General features: G+C 33.0%; 3 protein-coding genes across 5 annotated transcripts; 1 reads left to right on the top strand and 2 right to left on the bottom strand.

Moving 5' to 3' along the window:
- The first annotated feature begins 612 nt into the window (after positions 1–612).
- LOC137816110 (blue copper protein 1a) lies at positions 613–1610 on the top strand. The gene is made up of 2 exons (XM_068619203.2): positions 613–842; positions 1114–1610. Exons 1-2 carry the CDS (start codon positions 677–679, stop codon positions 1422–1424), a joined length of 477 nt encoding a protein of 158 aa, XP_068475304.1. The 5' UTR covers positions 613–676; the 3' UTR covers positions 1425–1610.
- Positions 1611–1994: 384 nt separating this feature from the next.
- Positions 1995–5069, bottom strand: LOC137815017 (wall-associated receptor kinase-like 20). The gene is made up of 3 exons (XM_068618028.2): positions 4233–5069; positions 4079–4141; positions 1995–3247 (listed from the first exon to the last, which is right to left on the bottom strand). The coding sequence occupies exons 1-3, from the start codon at positions 5011–5013 to the stop codon at positions 2187–2189; spliced, it is 1905 nt and encodes a 634-aa protein (XP_068474129.2). The 5' UTR covers positions 5014–5069; the 3' UTR covers positions 1995–2186.
- A 3224-nt stretch (positions 5070–8293) lies between these two features.
- On the bottom strand, positions 8294–15269 carry LOC137815016 (ultraviolet-B receptor UVR8). Of its 3 annotated transcripts, none has more exons than XR_016514989.1 (11): positions 14413–15246; positions 12833–12906; positions 12664–12748; positions 12296–12427; positions 11848–12069; positions 11452–11691; positions 11212–11266; positions 10317–10499; positions 10055–10145; positions 9032–9075; positions 8294–8863 (listed from the first exon to the last, which is right to left on the bottom strand). XR_016514989.1 is itself a non-coding variant. In XM_068618027.2 (11 exons), exons 1-11 carry the CDS (start codon positions 14600–14602, stop codon positions 8741–8743), a joined length of 1428 nt encoding a protein of 475 aa, XP_068474128.1. In that variant the 5' UTR covers positions 14603–15269; the 3' UTR covers positions 8294–8740. The 3 variants fall into 3 exon arrangements, 1 of the variants encoding a protein (XP_068474128.1); XR_011081709.2 differs by having other exon boundaries at positions 10317–10429; positions 11223–11266; XM_068618027.2 differs by having other exon boundaries at positions 11223–11266; positions 14413–15269.
- Positions 15270–19072: the final 3803 nt, after the last annotated feature.

Genomic DNA, 19072 nt, shown 5'->3' with positions numbered 1-19072 from the left:
TTATATTTGGGTAACTAAAATCATAAAAAGTAGTCCAATAATAAAGTAGAAAGACAGTGTATAAAGTTTGGTTCGATTAAGAAGAATAGGGTGAGTTTGTGATATTTGATGGTGTTATGTTTTTTCTTCCTCACCATATCCATACTCATCTTTATTCTGTTTTCGGCATGCCGTCCATAGCCTTCTGCAGTCTCCAACATCTTTAGAATCACACCATTGGAACTCTCTTCTTCTTCCAACATCATCAATGCATTTCGAGACACTTATTTCATTCTCATAATATATTCTTGTATCATATAAACTTTAAACCTAATTCAATCTCATATATAATATAAAAAATATAAAAAAAATTTAATCTGTATGGAGTGTAACATTGAATATGAAACAAATATGTAAAGTGATTCTAAGCACATTTTGTGTGGATATTTTTTACTCACTCTCTCGTGCCATTCTCCTTCAACACACACGACACTTTGCTGATCAAGTTTATTCTGTTTTCGGCATGCCGTCCTGAGCCGTCTGTGTCTGCAGTCTCCAACATAGAATTGCAATATTGGAACTATCTTCTTCTTCCGAGCTCTATATATATCACTTCTAACCTACACACTTCCACAGGACATAAGTAACATCAAGATTTATTATCAAAACACTCAAATATAAAAGAGTAGTTGAGTTCATGGCTCTTTCACCACTCACCATACTTGTGCTCATTGCCACCATCTTCCTCCCATCAATTGCTGTGGCCAGGGACTTTGTAGTTGGGGATGATCATGGATGGACAGAAGGGTTTGATTACTCAACTTGGACTGCAGATAAGACCTTCCAAGTTGGGGACGTACTTGGTATGTTCAACTCATCAAATTATTTCATATTTTCATCCAATCATTATATGATAATATTATTGATTTTTGTAATGATTACTTAAGTTAAGAATCATTTCAATTAGTTTGCAGTGTAAATTTTATACTGATAATGTATAAAAGCAAACTCTTACCTTCAATTGTTTATTGAATATGATTAAATTTAAAAGTTATCACTCTTATGCTATACTGTTGATACTAGAATACAATTTAGTGCTTCATATTAATGCTCTATTCATCTTATAATTTGTAGTATTCAAGTATGTTGTTGGAGAACACAATGTGATCAAAGTGAATGGAACTGCATTCCGGAGCTGCACAGTTCCTCCAGAAAGTGAAGTATTGACTACTGGAAATGACCGTATTGTGTTGGCAACTCCTGGGAGAAAATGGTACATATGTGGTGTTACAGGTCACTGCAATGCTGGGCAAAAACTTTTTATTACAGTTCAAGCCCAAACACTGCCTCCAACCCTACCACCTGCCCCTGCACCTTCACCTTTTCAGGATGGACCTGGTTTTGATGGATGGGTGCCTAAGAAGCTATTAACTATATTTCATTAAATTCACTGTTGGTTTAACCTAAGTTTAGAGAGTTTGACATTGTTTTTCAATAAGCTTTTGAGGGAGTGGTATTACTCCTCAGAATAAATTATTGTTTCTATTTCCAAGTTCAAAATGGAAGTTTGTGAATGTGCTCACTAGCTCAATCCAGCTACCATTCAAATAAAATTGCAAATTTACATTCCATTCCATTCTTCTCTAATATTCCTATTCCTTGACATCAACCACTCTTGTAACTTTATTATAGTTGTATCCATCTTCACTGTCACTGGGATTTCATCAACTTAATTTCTTTTTACTGATTGAATTTATGTGAAAGAAAGGAAACTAGAGAGAGGCAAACTCTCATTATTGTTCGTAAATGTCCATAATACATAACGTACAAGTACTTGTCTTTTCAATTCAAGAATTACAAGCTACCTGAACCTACTAGGCTTATAAAGAATTTATTTCTCAGACATTGGTTACGGTTTGTGTTGAAACCTATAAAATCAATCAAATTTCAAAACCTTGAATATTTCATGCTTCAGCTTAGCAGGACGAGGATTTAAAACAGCTTTTGCAATTGTGTTTCCATCAGAACTTTTCATTCAGCAAAGGTGTAATAAATTAATAATACATTTACATAGATATGATACATCTGCAAAACAAGAGCCTGAAGTCTAGAACTCAAAATTTAGTCTAGCAACAACAAACACAACCATAAGTTACCAAATCAAAAAGCATCAGAAAATTCGACGACATTATTAACATCAAAATAAACTACTCCACTACCTTTGCTGAGGCAATACTAATGATGTACTCAATCTCCTCTGCTACCTCTTTCATTGAAGGTCGATTCTGTCTCTTTTCCTCTAAGCAGCCCAATGCCAGAAATGCCACTGCTTTCATAGTCTCTAGCTCTATAGTGGTGGCTACATTCTTCAACACTGGATCAATGACATCCACCAACAGTTCCTCCTCCACCATTCTATGCACATAAACTGCCAAGTTCACATCATCTGGTGCCCTGTTAAAATCTATTGCCTTCTGAGCTGTCAAAAGCTCAAGAAGCACCACTCCAAAACTGTAAACATCACTCTTATCAGTCAATTGGTAGTTCCTATAATACTCAGGATCAAGGTAACCAAGAGTCCCCTGAGCACAAGTGGAGATATGACTCATATCTGTCTGAGCCAACCTAGACAACCCAAAATCTGAAACCTTGGCATACATATTGATATCTAGGAGAATATTGCTGGACTTGACATCTCTGTGGTAGATAGGAGGCACAGCCATGAAGTGAAGGTAAGCAAGACCCTCAGCAGTGTGACGTGCAATTTGAAGGCGATGTGTCCAACTAAGCAAACCACGGCCCTTAGGAATTTGACCTTGCAAGTGATCAAGAAGGGTACCATTTTCTATGAACTCATAAACCAAAATAGGCTGCTCCAGTTCCACGCAGCAACCAAGTAGACCAACAAGGTTTCGGTGGTTAACTTGGCATAATATGCGAACCTCATTGAGCACTTGATCAATGCCTTTGGCGTTGCCAAGCTTAGCACACTTGACAGCCACAGGAGTACCATCTTGAAGAAAGCCCTTGTAAACTTCACCATAGCCTCCAACACCAAGAAGTCGGTCATTGGAGAAGTCGTTTGTGGCTTTCTTTATCTCTTTGCCACTGAAAAGTTTAGCCGCTCTTCCCCCATTACTGGCATTCAGAATTCCTTCACGCTCTTTGGCTAGCCGTGCTTGTGCTTCTTTAATGCGCTTGTTGCGTTTGTAGAGTAGAAAGGCAATGATGGCAAGGATGATTGCAGCTCCAGCCCCACATACTGAACCTGCACATTGGTACCATCAAAGTGTATATAAATAGTGCATCATAAGAAAGAGACCACAGGAACCGGTGTTCATAATCGCCATCAAATTTTCATTCATCAAGGATATTGAGAAGTTTTTTTTTTCTTTTCCTCAATGGATGAAATGTACGAGCAATTTATCAGCACTAAATTCACACAAAAATTACTGGTACACATTTATTTAGTTCTTTACATTCAAATTAAAATTTTATCTCTTGTATTAACTCAACGTTTGAGTAGGTAGATTCCTTTGACCTGTATTTAACTTCCAACTGTTACCTACGCAATTTATATTAGTCAGACCTTCATTATGAATAAAGTCTCAATTCACATGTCGTCATTCATGTGCTAATTTGTTTCTCCCACAATTTCGTAATTGTATATGAAGTATTGGTTCACCTATCATGTACACAGCACATTGTCCGCACGAAACAACGCTGACTTTTTTTTAACAAATCCGTGTTACAACTACTATAGACTATGAAAAAGAGATGTCCAAACACAATCACCTTTAACAAATAGCAAACCAAAAAGGCTTTTTCAATCGACATTCAAATATATATTATTATCTACGTTAAAAATGTTAGATTTTCTAAAAAAAAAAAATCCAAAAGTTTGGTTAATGATACATGTGCTATCGTTTTAATTCATAATTCAAACTCGACTAGTAATTCATCAAACATACATCAATAAACTTCAATCTAAACATGCATTATGTCTATTAAACTGTTTAATATTGTAAAAACCAAGTTAATTTTTTTTCTAAAATAAAAAGGAGAAATTAAAAATAAAATAAAAAAGTGAAACGAATACCTGCTATTATGGCCTTTTTTTTAGTGGAGTCCCCACAACCATCAGGGTTCTGGCAAGTAATTTCTGCACAAAAGTCAAACCCAAATTCTAAAATCAGTCAACGCACGAAAAGATTAAAAAAGTAGGACGATGGCTATAATCGTGTACAACTCACTTTTAGAGCACACCCCTTGGATGGGGTCCCACACGAGCCCATCGTGACAGAAGCACCTCTTGATCCCGATCGTAGAGGAGGCGTCGGGCCCACAAGTCGACGTGGCAGAGTCGCAATCCTCCTGGGACCCACAGACGGTTTCTCTAGGCGAGAGCCACTGAATCTCCAAACCCGGTTCGGGCCAGCGGCTCACAGGTTGAGCCGAGTTGAGGTTAACGAAGCTGGAGTAGGCGCTGCAGCCAGAGTCTCTAACGCGAATCATATAGGAGTTGCTGGAGCCGCCGGTGCGGTAGGTGCAGCAGAGGGGGCCGCTCTGGCAGGAGGCGGCGGAGGCGGTGGCGTTGATGTAGGCGTGGCAGGCGCTGGCGGCGGAGCAGTTGAGGGGGGACTGGAGGAGCGTGAGGGTGCAGTTGAGGTAGACGATGGTGTTGGAACTGGTGATATTGAAGGGGAGGGTGCTGTTGAGCTGGATCCCCTGGTGTACCTTATCGGTAGAGACGCACGTGTTCTGCACGAGCGCCGCGGGCTGGATCACAAGGCGCTGCGATTTGGCGTCGATGGACTCGATCGGGTACGAGTTGTTCAACGTGTCGAATATGAGTGTGCCGGAGCTGCACCGGATTTTGTACGACTGGTCGCCGCATGTCGAGGTGGTGCTGAGGGGAAACGGCACCGTGGTGTTGCCGCACGCGGGGCACGGCGTGGCAGGGGACCCTTGTGGGGCGCGTGATAGCATCAGCAGCAGAATTGCCATGAGAAAGTGCCTCGTGGTGAACTCCATTGGTGGCAGAAACTGGCACTTGAAACAACGTCGTTTTCCTTCTTAAATACTGCTATGTTCACCATAAACTTTCATTTAACTATTTAATTCAATATTAATTATTTATTTAATATTTTCTTAAATGATGTATACACGTATTTGGACAACAACAATATTTATAAAACAGTGAAATGTTTAATTAAAAATATATTTATTAAATTTTTTACAATTTTAACTTAATTTAAAAAATTTATTGTATAAAATTTTATTATAATTATAAAAATAAAGAATAAATTTATTTTAACTAGAAATATCTTTCTTTAAACATATATACAAATTTTTATTATGAATCATAATTATATAATATAGATTTATATATCTTGTATTATAAAAATTATACATGTATTTTTTATCTGTGTCATGTCAGTATTTATATTATATAATTTTAAGACGATGAGTTTACTTCAATAATTTTGTCCAACTCCTATATTCATTTGTTAAATAAATATTTTAATGATAATTTAAAGTTGGTGAAATTATAAAGTGAAATATTTCATGTAATAACAAAGTCATTAAATTTAAGAGTTTTAATGAAAATTATGAAATTTGAAATATTTTTTTAATCGTAAAGACTAGCAACATTTATTAAAGAGGTGATAAGATATTTTACGAAGTTGACTTTTGTGTCATAGTTGACTACTATATTTGCATAGAGTTTATAGTTTATTGGGTGTTGCCAAAACAGTACTTAACGTCTTATTTTATGTTTGTTTTCTTCACTAATTAAATGCATCGGATTCTTTGTTTCTTTTTTAAGAAATGCATCAAAGTCAATAAGAACAAATATTACTTCAATAAGTCTTAACAAATATTGTTGTTGTTCTACTATTTTGGTTAGCTGTTATAAACTTATTTTTATTATATTTTTTCAATAAGTTGATTCATTGAATTGATAAAAACAAAACTTTAATTTAGTGTTTGATTATGTTTAATAGGGTTGTTCTCAATTTCTCAAATTAAAAAGATAAATAAATAAATAATTTCACATTAAGTCATTACCTTCTGATATAAAATTTTACATCAAATAATTAAATCAATAATTAATAACACTTATATGCATAATTATATTTTCAAGTTTCGAATTAAAACATAACTAATAAAAATATATAAAATATATGTGATCCGTTTTTATTCAACCATATCCAACCCTTTCTCTTCTTTCTCTTCCAAATCTACACTCATGTCCATTCTCATCCACTTTTCAACAAAAGAGAATGATATAATAAACATTCCAGTAACAAAAGTAAAAGAAAACAATTAATTTCTATAAAAAAAAAAGTATTCCACTTTTTTTTATCTTTTTCAATATTTGCAAAAAAAAAAAAATACAAAATATTGTAATGAGAGAGATTAAGTTGGGTATTACAAGATGATGTTCCATTATCTAGAAACGAAATTACTTTGACTTTTGGAAGATAAGAAAAAATAAAGACAATTAAATAAATGAACAAAAAAAATGATGAATAGGGTTGTGGAGAGGGAAATGAAAAAAAAGAGAGGGTTGGGTGGTTAATTTTATATATTAAAAGAGTTAAGTTTACTTAAGAAGATGCCCATTTTAAATTATTTTAAAATATATATGAATGATAAAATTGTATTTTTTTAAAATATAAGAGACCAATTTAAATAAAATGTAAAACATGAAAAATTACCTATGTAATTTAACCTATTTAAAAAATAAAACAAATAAATAAATGGTATAATCCACAATTTGAGAGAGAGAGAGAGAGAAATGGGGATAGAGGAGAGGAAAAAAACTTTGATTAAATACTACACCGTGGATAATTTTACATAAAAATTACTATTTTTAGTTCTAACTATTAAAATATAATTTTATACAATCATGACATGTAAAATTAAATTGCAACAATAAAATATAAAATAATTAATATTTTAATATCAACTTTGATGAATAAAATGAGATGTCACACAATTTATACTAATATAATGTAATTTACGTGAAAAAAGGCTTCAATATAATTTTTAGTTGTGAAAAATTATAATTCAATTAAGGTAATGTTTAATAAGAATTATATTTGCGAAATTTGATCCGTGTGTGAAAAGAGAAGTAGTTGGGAAGGTGGTAGAGATGTTTAGAAGGTTTAAAAAATGGTCCAAAACTGATAAGCTTGCGAATAACATGTTTATAGTAATGAAAGTTGAAAAGAAAAGATGTGGAACATCTAGAACATCACTACCTAATAAAATAAAATAATAGAAAATAATAATAATAATAAAAATTGGTTGACATCACAAGATCTTGCTTTATGCCATGGCAAAAGAATATGTTACTTAGATGACAGGTATAGCCATGCCTAAATTCCGCAGAAAGCAGCTTCTGTTATTTGACTTTGACTCCATCATTACTGTAAGGATTTTGACTAAATATAACATGTCCCACACTATTCTTTAAACAACAAATAAATTTCATATTTTCAACTCTATCATCACATATTTATATCATCAAAATATTTATGATGATATGAATACTTACGAGGGAGGAAGAAAGTTAATTTATAAGGATTAAGGATGATATGTGAGATTGTTTGAATTAGAAAATTTTTGAGAAAAATTTGTAAGTGATGTTATAGTTAAAATGAAATTTATAAATTATTTTAAAAATATAAAATGTAAATTTTTAAATTTATTTTTATTAATAAAAAATATTTGAATAATAAATTATGGTATATTTTTTTGAAGTTTGAATTAATTAATTTTTTTAATATATAATATTTATAATTATTTGTATTTTTTAATAAAAAAAATAATATAATAAAAATATTTTTATGTTAAATTGAAATAAATTTATTAAATATGTGAAAAATTATAAAAATAATATTTATTATTATATATATTTGTTATTTTATATAGTTGTTGATATTATTTTTTTTTTAATAGTATAATTAAATATTTTAAAAACAATTAAATAAATTTATATAATATTTAATTTTGTATATTGTATATTATAATAAAATGGATTTGAGTAAAATGCAATCATAAATCAACACAAATCTTTCACCCTTTCTCTTATCCATAATCTCAAAATTCTTGAAAAAAAAAAAGCCTTCTCCATCTTCTCCTCCCCCTTCTTGGAAACAAACATGGAAACAAACACGGCATTATATAATATAATTTTTAAGAACTACTTCAAAATTCAAATGGGTAGGTATCTCTCATTTTTCAAAGTTCATAGAGCCAAACTGGTCAAAAATGTATACAGAAATTGCGTCATACATGAACATTCCGAGAAAACAAATATTACTTATTCTGAACTTATAAAAAAGTATATTTGTCCATACATTTGGCCAATAAAAACTGTGTGTGTAAACACACTAAATCTAGAGAACCACCTCATAGCCAAGTGCATGGGGTGCTAACTTCTACGGTGTGTAATTACAGTGTAGAGATATACAATTAAGAGATATACACTATGAAGTATAATTGTTACATAGATGAAAAGGACCCAATATTTTCCTTCCCAAACCAGAATTCAGTATTGAAATAGGCAGCCATGATATGATGATTCACACCATGAAAGAATACAAGCATGTATACACATGTCATATGTATACCACTACTATATGTACATATACACATGCATATGGCTTCTTGATTTTACCAAACAAAAGAAAAGCTAGCTAACAAAATTGGGTCATGTCATGGAGCACTGACATGACAAGACATGAGATCAAGTGGGGGACTCGGCAAGAAGAAGAGTATGCCACCAGCCACATGCAACGTTTTTAGCTACGCAACCTTGGATGGTGACTTCAGAAGGAATGTTACGATCAATCACGTCACCAAGGCCCAACTGCCACATTCAGAAATTAAAACTTAGAATAGTGTACAAGAATGCCAACAATTCATAAGGCAAGAATCATCTAATGGACGAATGTGGTCTGATAGAAATTGCAATGATACTGATTGTTAAAATGTGAAATTAAAGGAGCACGTGAAACTGATAGTACAACATAAGCACCTGTCCATACTTGTTCCATCCCCAGCAAAAGACTCTTCCCTTATCTTGAAGAAACAAAACAACAAAAGGAGAGCTAATAAGAATCTATTCATAACAGACACATATTTCCACATGATTTTTTATCTTCCAATATAAACAAAACTCAGCATCAGTGAGCTCAACATGACAAGTAACTAGACTCATAACAGTCCATCCAAAATGAAGAACGTGCATGACTATTGTGAAAGCAGAAACAGTAATACACAGACTGAATTTAGAATTTTATTGTTACATTATTGTAGAAATATATTCATCTGGTGAGCTTAAATAACAGAGACCACATTTAACAATTTTGCAGTCAGTCAACCCGAAAAATATTTTTCCGTGACTGTGATAAAGAATATTTCACCCATTAACACCATTTCACAGTAGCATCAGCTTCCGACATTTTTAATGAGAAAAAAAAAATACTGTTCCAATATTCCCTGTCATTCAGTTCCAGTCAGTTGTATTGGCAAAAGGCATTGCAACTAAAGGATAAATAACATCTCAAAACCTTTTGTAAGAGACACAAAAGAATAAATTATGAAAAAAAAGGATAATATCAAGGGCTCACTGTCATCAATATTTGAATAACCACATTCTAGATTCTAATATTAAAAAAGAGATGAAGATGAGAAAAGAAGCAGTATCCAGTCTAGCAGTATTTAGATATGCATTAATGTGACTTCAGTCTTAGGATCAGTTTGGAAAACGTCTTCATAAATATTTCTAAGAAAATAAAAAATAAGAAGAAATATAAAATGATTTTCTCTATTAACTTGCAAATAAACTAATTTATAGAATTTCAAATAACTTTTTAAAAGTCTTGTCTTTAAATTATGTAAAAACTAATTTTAACTTATGAAAAGACTCTTTTTACTTTTTCCTTCTTATTTTTCCTGCTATAATTGCTATGGAGAAGTTTATCTAGGAAGACCCTTAGAGGAATAGCTTTGCCTACATGGCTTTGAAAGTTCCATTAGCAGTTGTGTTACAGTATACCTGTTATTAGAGCACTGTGGCGAGCCCCACAAGATATCTTCTTAACGTTGACATTTTCCAAGCTCGGACAATCCAGGAGCCTTGGTACAGTCTGTTCGAAATTAAAAATTAAAATTAATATCACAGAATGACCCAATTCAACAACCCAAGGCATGACATGCATTATGGAGCTTTAGGTGACAGCAATAATGACATTGGTAGCCATAATGCACTGGTGTATATGATCACATTATTGTGTTTCAATGGGATGGCAAGGGCATACCTCAGCTTGATCAGCGCCAGTTCCCAACTGCCCAAACTGGTTTCCACCAAATGCATATACATCACCATCAGCAGATGTACACACAGTATGCCACAGTCCTGCGGCAACCCCCTCTATTTGAATACCCAATAAGGAAGATACACAAGTCGGACTCAGTTCATCATCTGTACTTCCTTGCCCACACTTTTCCAAAACAATATTACATTATTTTAGTATAACAAGCATAGCATGCATCAACCAATAGAGCGAACAGAAAGATAAACATTGTAAAGTAACGGAACAGATTATCCCATGTTAGGAGTGAACCTCATCTTCAACATCTTATTGCTTTTGCTCACCATAAACTACTTAACCTACATGTTGATTCTAAAGAATGGTTACCAGTTGATGATATAGAACGTTAATAGATTTCAACTGTCCAAACTCCAAACTCTCAAGAATTTAGTTAATCCTAATGTAATAAAGTCCTAAGCAATCTTAGCTTAGCGGCTGCATATTACTAATTAACAGTACCAAGGAAATAATAGCTAGCAAAATAAAATGTGGTTAATATGCAAACTTAAGCAATTACACCTAAAAGGAACTAACAAAGGGAAGGTATAACTTCAGTGGATGATACATCTTATGTCAAGAAGAAAACTCATGTAGCCCATCAAATAATTTTTTATTTTATCTTTGTATCTTTTTGAGGCCCCATCAAGTGAACTTAATAGTCTGCCTCAAGCCTGATTCAGTCCAGAATTTGCTTTCTAATATGATATGAAGGCCAAGCAAGCTATCACAGATTAGAACACCTCAGAGGAATTTATTTACAATTAGCACTGATGAAATTTACACTGCCAAATAGGATAAGAAATTTGGGTAGAGAAGAAGACCAAAGACGTCCCAAATTCACCTTAAATTTACCTGTCCATAAAGTCCCCAACCAAATGTAAGCACAACTCCAGCATCTGTAAGTTGAACAGGAAGATATTAGGATATTAGTATATGTGACTTTTAAAATTCATGTAACTGGTAGCAAATAATTAAGAAATAATAAGCAATTATGTGTCTTATTTTCTATATTTAAAATTAGTAGGTAACTGCTCAACTCTTATTTTCACTAGAGATACCAAATAGACTCGTACATATTTACCTGTTATTACTGCACTGTGTCGACCTCCGCAGGCAATTACCTTTATATAACTTCCTAGAACTCTGAAATTTTGTCCATCTGAACTCATGCTTCCTCGAGCCAGTGACAACGACATATCTTTACCATAAGAGGAGGTATTAATACAAGGAACTAGATGAGGAGAGGACACCATTCGTATTCTAGAACCCAAACCAAGCTGCCCTTCACCTCCATAGCCCCAACCCCACACCTGTCCTATATCTGAAACTTCCAGAGAATTACAATCAATAACATGTTTTAGATTGACAGGTCTTCCATAGCACACAAAAATTTTCTTCAACCAAAAGATTATCACATTATCTACAAAAAAAAAACATACATAAAACTTAACAATCAGTCATTTAATAAAGTCAATACCTGACAGTGCTAAGGTATGGCGACCACCAGCAGCAACACTTGCTATCCTTACGCCTGGGTTTAGTGTGACAAGACATGGCAACGCTGTAGTATCATCACTGGAAGATGAGGTTTCAGCTGTTTGTTTTGCTGAAGACACTCTTCTTCTCTTTGTACTTTCTTCTCCACTGGTACTAGAAGCAGTTCCTCCAGTAGATTTTGAGCCTTGAGAATGAGGGCTTACTGTAGCAAAACCATTCTACATCACTTAGACAGATAAAGGCTAAGTACACATTTTGATAAACATAAAGGGGCAAAACTATTTTTTTTCTTCAGTTTTCAAGCACCATCCTATATCATAATGGTTTCTATGTTTTACTCTCTTCATGTACACTTAACTAGCTTAAATCACCTCCTAGGAGGGACAGTAGCTGTGGAGAAATGACAATTGTAAATAGGTCAAACATACCTTGCTCCGTCAGGAATGAGCTTTGCCTTCCCGGTACGTCCTTTTCAGGGTTTACCCCAGTTAATGATTCACCAAACACCTTCCCAGAGGGAACACATTCCCTCCATCCCCATGTGTAAACTTCTCCACAATCTGCATAGGACCAACAAAACAGGTATGTGAGTTGATAGAAGTAAGAGAAACATGTTTTATGGACAGAAAATCTCTTGGATCCGTTTTGGATTAATTACTTGTGGAAATTTGCAAGTATTGGATAATTTATCCAACAGGACAAACCTTCCGGTTCAACATTAGTTTATCCCTTCTCATTTCAATCGCATTGTAAAGTGTTCCTTCCCTGGCAAGGAAGATAAGTAAGTGAATCTTACCAGTCACAGCAACACAATGCGCCCATCCAGATGCAGCTTTTACAATAGTCACTTCAGTTGGAAGAGGGAAAGGCTCTGGAATTTCCTTTATAAAAAAACTATAAAATGTCAATCGAGTAAAAAAGAAACAAGAGAGAGAACAGTGTAACTCTATATGGTTAAGCATTACCCCATGTTTGCCAGATGTAACATAGCTTTGGCCTGAATCATCTGATGAACCCCATGTTATGAGCTTTCCGAGCTCTGATTAAGGAACAAAATATGAAAAATGATGAATCCTTTATGTTCATAAAATGTGAAAAGAAAATGGGAGCCTGAAGAGATGCAAGGCAGAAAGATAAGCACTGAGATAACTTCCTTCAAAAGAGAATAAATCAAGAAAGAACAACGCTGACCTGAAGTACCAACACAACATCATTTAAACAAAAAAAAACTAGGCTCATACAGTCATATTGAAGACATTAAACGTGAATTGCCCACATAACAGAAAGACAAACAACATTAAGTTCCAAGGGAGTGATTGATGAAAATAAGTAAAACCAGCTCAAGATGGTAGTACTGAAAGCCTGGCAGACTAATTCATTCAAAACGTTTCATCGCCTTCTTATTGAAAAAAAACACTTTAGCTGAGATTCATCCAAAAACAAATTAGCAATTTCAAAAAATTTCACATGAAAATATGATAAGAGAATAAATAAAAATGTTCCTAATAATACATATATAATCTAAATATTCTTAATTATATAGGATTTATTCCTTATTTCTAAAATTATAATGGAAACTTAGCACAATAAGTTTGTGAGTCTTTAAAATATCACCGTGTTTGGCCTTTTTAATATTAATATTGTATCAGAGCTATGTGAGAGACCCAAAAAAAATTAAATTCCACTCTTCACTTGGTGTTTGATAGTGTGGGACACAAGGGCACATCATTGAAGAGGTGTGTCTCCTCTATTATTTGAGCTACATAACAAAATAGGTTTAATGGTGTTTTTTGTCTTGTAAAATTGACAATCTTTAGTTTTTACTCCCAAATTTTAAAACCCCAATCATTCCTGCGTTCTGTGAATACTCAAACTTCCCTCGTCGGTCTATCTGTTTGGCTGACGAAAGTTTAGCATATCTTATAGACTGCGAGATAAAAGTTTAGATATTTACAAAATGCATCGACAAAAAGTGAGACACCTTAAAAGTTAGAGGCAAAACAAAACGTTGTAAATTTTACCAGGAAGAAAAATCCCATGAACCCTAACAACATATCCTCCGGAACATAAAAGACTAAAAATAGCGAATAACAATAAAAGTTCCAAACCCAATAATTCAATCTAACAAAAAATAAAGTGCCATATTTGGCAAAAACACTGGAATCAATTATTCCCACAGCAGCACAAGTTCCAGAGTAAAATCTATGCGCAAGCTGTCATGGTTCAAAATTACCTCTACCAAAATATCAATTTCGTCTTATTTCAAAATAAACGGAAAGAACTCTGCGGCCAGCAAAACCACACAAACAAAGAACTTCGACGAGGACAACATCAGAGTGTTAGCTCAGGCTACTGAACCGACTCCGCTAAATTTAGATTCTGACTCCACTAAAATGAAAAGAAAAACAGCAGATACATATATAATGGAGAAACAACTCCTTACACACGTACAAAAAAAGGGGAAAAAAAAGAGAGGATTTTCCTCCTCAATCTCCAATTAAAGAAAGAAAAGATAATTAGAAAAGACAAAAATAAAGCTAGGTACCAGAGATAGCCATGGCGAATCCACAGCCGCCGCCGCAAACATCTCCCCAAGAGTAAACTGACGGCGGAACCCTAACGAGGACCGGCGTGAGCAGAGGCGTCCTCTGCGGCAGAGCTCCGGGGAGGTAACCCCACATGAACACCAACCTCTCCTTCTCCACTTGCATTGCTTCACTCCCCTCGCCATTCATGGCGATTCCCACCAAAAACACCGAACAAAATCGGATACCCAATGCAACAATTTCAAGAAAGAAAACTACTTTATTTAATTTAAAAAAAAACCTCAAGCGTTTCCGTTTATATCTTTTCAGCGTTTGCGGAAAGTGCCCCAATCTTTTTTACTGCTGCTGCATAAAAGGGACCGTATCATTTTCGGAGTAACGGGGGTGCCACATCGGACGCTCGCGTGGTTCCACTGACACGTGGCGCGTTTATGGCCGCTGCATCTTCCTTTCGTTTCTGGCCAGTAATTTGGCCGAACTTTCTGGAAGGTCTCAGCCCCCTGCTAACCCCCGCGGGGCCGTGTGCGCACCCAGCTACCGTGGCCGCTCTCTCCTCGAGCCACGTGTTCACCCCTCCGTAACCTCCAATCATTGTTCGTCGCCACGTTTCGATTCCTCTCTGGGACACGTCAGCGCTGGGCCCCGCGCCGAACCTAAGAAGTTTGTGAGCTATGATGTGACGGTATACGATGGCGTCATCGCGGTGGTTTTTGCAACTATTTTTGCTACCTCTTCAATGGAGGATTCTTCGTTTCCATTGTTCTGAAAATTTGATCGTGTTAGCTTTCTTCCGGAGACACGCATCAAGACGGTTGAAATATACTCTCTCACATAGTTCAGACTCGAGAAACAAAACAGTTTAAATCCATTTTTCTCTCCTTAATATATTGCCATGTCTTTTTTAAGAATAAAATACATTAACTATGATTGATCCTAATAATATTACATTACCTAATTATGTGTTTGTGTTTCAACTTCTCCAATAAATGTTCCTTGACCAAACACTCTCTCTTCATAAATGACAGTTGAGAAGTGAGAAAACACGTGTGATACTTTGATTGGCACGTGGGTTCTTGGTAGATAGTACCACTTCTTCAACAAAATTCATTTTCAGAATATATATATATATATATATATATATATATATATATAAAGGATTTTGGAATGGGAATTTGAGTTTAGTACGTATGTAGATGAATAAGGTGAAACATTGTCATGTGATTAGGTAATGCAAGAATTGTATTATTATTTTTAACAAAAATGACAAGATTCGTTGCCTTTAATGCATCATCCGAACACAAGTGAGATTTACTTCACGTCACCGATTGTGTCATTATCAAACGTTTTTAATTTTCAACTAATCACTAATCACAACAACAACAAAATATAGAAAACACCAAAAACTGTTAGACATGGCTTTTAACGTGCAATCCACAATATCAATAAATGACACTTTATAAAGGCAATAAATTTTATTGTTAAAATAAATTACGTGATATTAAATCTAAGAGAAATTAATGGAATAATGTTTTAAATAATAATACAAAATCAAATTTAAAACTTTCAACTGAAAAAGCAAATACATATACATAACACCATGTAAAGCCGCAGGGCTTTTAATTGACGGAATGAAAGCAACAATTGGATCGCTTTGGGCCCGGCCCATTTCAAACGCATGAAGCCACGTTGCCCTAATCATCATTCACATCTTTGCCACTCAATTTTTTGTGGCACTAACACATCTCACACCTTCGAAAAATTTCGACACGTGGGTGTTATCGAGCCACCTCTACTACAAAACATCGTGCCCATTAACAGATTATTGAGCCCAGTTGAATGATGGGCCATGATCGTGTGGCTGTGAAGCCATCGTACGATTGGGTTCCGAGGTTGGGATAAAAGGTGATAATTGAGTGTGGGTGGGCCAAGGATAACGTGATGGGCAAGTGATTCTGAACCGTCCATCCAGCTATATAGAGTCACGGACAAATGTTACAGAAGGCGTGAAATGAGGAGCAGCTAGAAGCGTTGGATGTTTGTGTTGACAATCATTGGAGTGGTGAGTGTGTTGATCGTGTGGTGAGGAGGAGGTGTTATCTTTTCATGATATCACTGTAAATATGAACGTGCTGAACATAAATTTTTAATTCTAAAAATATTTATTAACTACCTGATTGATTTACTTATAATTAGTGATTGATTAATGGAATTCTTTATAGTTAGTGATTGATTAATGAAATTCTTTATAGTTAGTGATTGATTAATGAAATTCTTTAAAAAATTCTTAAAGAAAAATTGGACATAATCCAAGTTTTAAAGTTAAATCATTATTATGTTATTGTATTATGTTTTCTTTATAGGCAATTTAGTGATTATACGAGAAAAAAAAAGTATTGTTTCTTTTATTCAAACATCACCTTCCACAATTTGTTTGTACTTAAAAGTTATGAAAGTTCATAAACTTAATCAATTATTAATCGTAACTTTTTCGTTACATAACTGTCATAGGATTTGAGTAATGAAAGAGGCCATATAATTGTATTTGTTTGTTTAGATTTTCTTAAACTCTTATTTATATATTTCTAAAATAATTTTTCAACTAAAAAATGGGTCACCCTTCATGTATTAAATAACACTTGAGATGAATGAGATTTGATCAAATTTTGTTTAAAAAATAATGGCCAAAAGAATTTGAAGAAGAAAACAATAAGTATAAATTGATTTGTAAATTTTAGAAAAATTAATAGAAAATATTTTAGAAGTTTATAAAAAGTTCTACAAAATTTTATATCTTTATAAAATATTTTAGGATGAAAAAATGTAGGGAAAAATATATGAACTTGTATAGTCACCTTATTAACAAAGAAGTTATAAAGTTCATGAGCCAAATAAACTCATTGATCTCATTGATGAGGACGATATAACTTTCTTTTCGTGTCATTGACATATAATTTTGACTATGATACATTTTATGTATTTATATTTGTTTGTTTTTCTTTTTAAAACTTTATTTTAAATGTTTTTTGAATTACTTTTTTACATATAAACAAAGGGTCATCCTCATGTACTAGGAACAATAGAGATAAATGAGAAAGAAATTTTTTTGTGAGATCATTATTATAATTGTTATATAAAGATTAATTTTATTATTATTATTGTACTAAAAACAAAAATTAATATGATTTTCCCCTTTAATGTGAAATCATTATATATTGCTTTAAATGTGTAGAAAAAAACAATGCATTAAATTAAATTTGGTCCACGGTAGGTTTTATTAAAAAAATAAGATTCGGTTGTGTGTTGACTTGTGAAGGTCATATATTTAACTTTTATTATAAAGTAGCCAATTGATAGAGAGACATTATTTAACTTCACTTTCACACAGGTTTTTAGTGTATAGTGTGACAATGTGAAAATGACAAAGCATGTTACCCAATAATGAGTAATTCAATATTTTCATAAATAAAATATTAAATAGAAGCATTTGTTTAATATCTCTTAGTATTTTCTAATTTAATAGTTTTGATGTAAAAAACTTGGAATGTCATGAGTATATCCAGTCCAATCAAATTAGAAAAAAACAGATAAAAAAATTTAAAATACTAAACTCATTTATTTGATTAGATCGAAATTTAAATTCAGTAAATGGATCAATTGTAATTTTTATTTCTTATGTATTTTTAAATTATCAATGTCCTATATTGATTTATTTATGTAAATATAAATTTAGTCAACAAATTATTTTTAGTTACTATTTAAAGAAAAAACTACACTTACCTACTTTTCCTATAAAAAAATATATTATCAAATCGTAGTTCTTAGACGTAAATATAATTGTTAGAGGGTACACCAACTAAAATCAAATAATATAATTACGAATAACAAATAAAATCGCTTTTATGGATATTATTTGAATTTGTCCTCACAGATTTTTTTTTAAACATAACTATGAATATGAATAATAATTGATTTTTTTAAATTAAATATAAAAATATGATAAGTATTTGCACATTTACTTCATTTCCGTCGCTGACTCATATATGTCACAATACTTATCTCTATCTCCGTCAATGTTTTAAATTATTAAAATATTTTGAATTTATTAAGTAATCTAAAAAAATTGTTTTAAATTATTAAAATATTTTGAATTTATTAAGTAATCTAAAAAAATTATATTATTTTTTCTTTGTTCTTAGTTTCTTAACTTGTTACTCGGTTATATATTTGATGGTATTAATTATTTGATTACTTAATTGTTATTTTTATACTCTTATTTAATGTTTAAATTATTATAATTTTATTTTATTTTGATATTGGAGAAAAAAAATGTATTTTTTGACGTTGAAAACTTAATAATATTATATTTTTTTATTGTAATTTTTTTGTTTTAAGAAAAATTAAGTTCAAAATTAATATTTGAAACAGGCATACCTGTTCTCAACGGAGATGAGATGGAATGTATAGATATAAAAATGATTTTACTTAAAATATAAGGATAGATAGTGAAACTGACATCTCATTCCCCCGCATATTATTCGTTTGAATTATTAGTATATTATTGTCTGAAACAAGGACACTTTTGTCTTTTCACCATGCACTTTCAAACAATGGGAGTGCAGAATGCATGCACTTTACTGATAAATGTTAGGTGCAAATTGC

Source organism: Phaseolus vulgaris, chromosome 1 (genome assembly GCF_051622355.1).
Source record: "Phaseolus vulgaris cultivar YP4 chromosome 1, ASM5162235v1, whole genome shotgun sequence".
In the NCBI taxonomy this organism is placed as follows: Eukaryota; Viridiplantae; Streptophyta; class Magnoliopsida; order Fabales; family Fabaceae; genus Phaseolus; species Phaseolus vulgaris.
This window is presented reverse-complemented; position numbering and strand designations above follow the sequence as displayed.

Excerpts from the sequence above, each read along its gene's own strand:
- LOC137816110 (XM_068619203.2), top strand. The coding sequence starts at position 677 with ATGGCTCTTTCACCACTCACCATACTTGTGCTCATTGCCACCATCTTC. Across the intron at positions 843-1,113 it reads CCAAGTTGGGGACGTACTTG|TATTCAAGTATGTTGTTGGA; the intron begins GTATGTTCAACT and ends TATAATTTGTAG.
- LOC137815017 (XM_068618028.2), bottom strand. The coding sequence starts at position 5,013 with ATGGAGTTCACCACGAGGCACTTTCTCATGGCAATTCTGCTGCTGATG. Across the intron at positions 4,142-4,232 it reads CCAAGGGGTGTGCTCTAAAA|AAATTACTTGCCAGAACCCT; the intron begins GTGAGTTGTACA and ends ACTTTTGTGCAG. Across the intron at positions 3,248-4,078 it reads AAAAAAGGCCATAATAGCAG|GTTCAGTATGTGGGGCTGGA; the intron begins GTATTCGTTTCA and ends ACCAATGTGCAG.
- LOC137815016 (XM_068618027.2), bottom strand. The coding sequence starts at position 14,602 with ATGAATGGCGAGGGGAGTGAAGCAATGCAAGTGGAGAAGGAGAGGTTG. Across the intron at positions 12,907-14,412 it reads ATTCGCCATGGCTATCTCTG|AGCTCGGAAAGCTCATAACA; the intron begins GTACCTAGCTTT and ends TTCCTTAATCAG. Across the intron at positions 11,692-11,847 it reads CCATACCTTAGCACTGTCAG|ATATAGGACAGGTGTGGGGT; the intron begins GTATTGACTTTA and ends TGGAAGTTTCAG.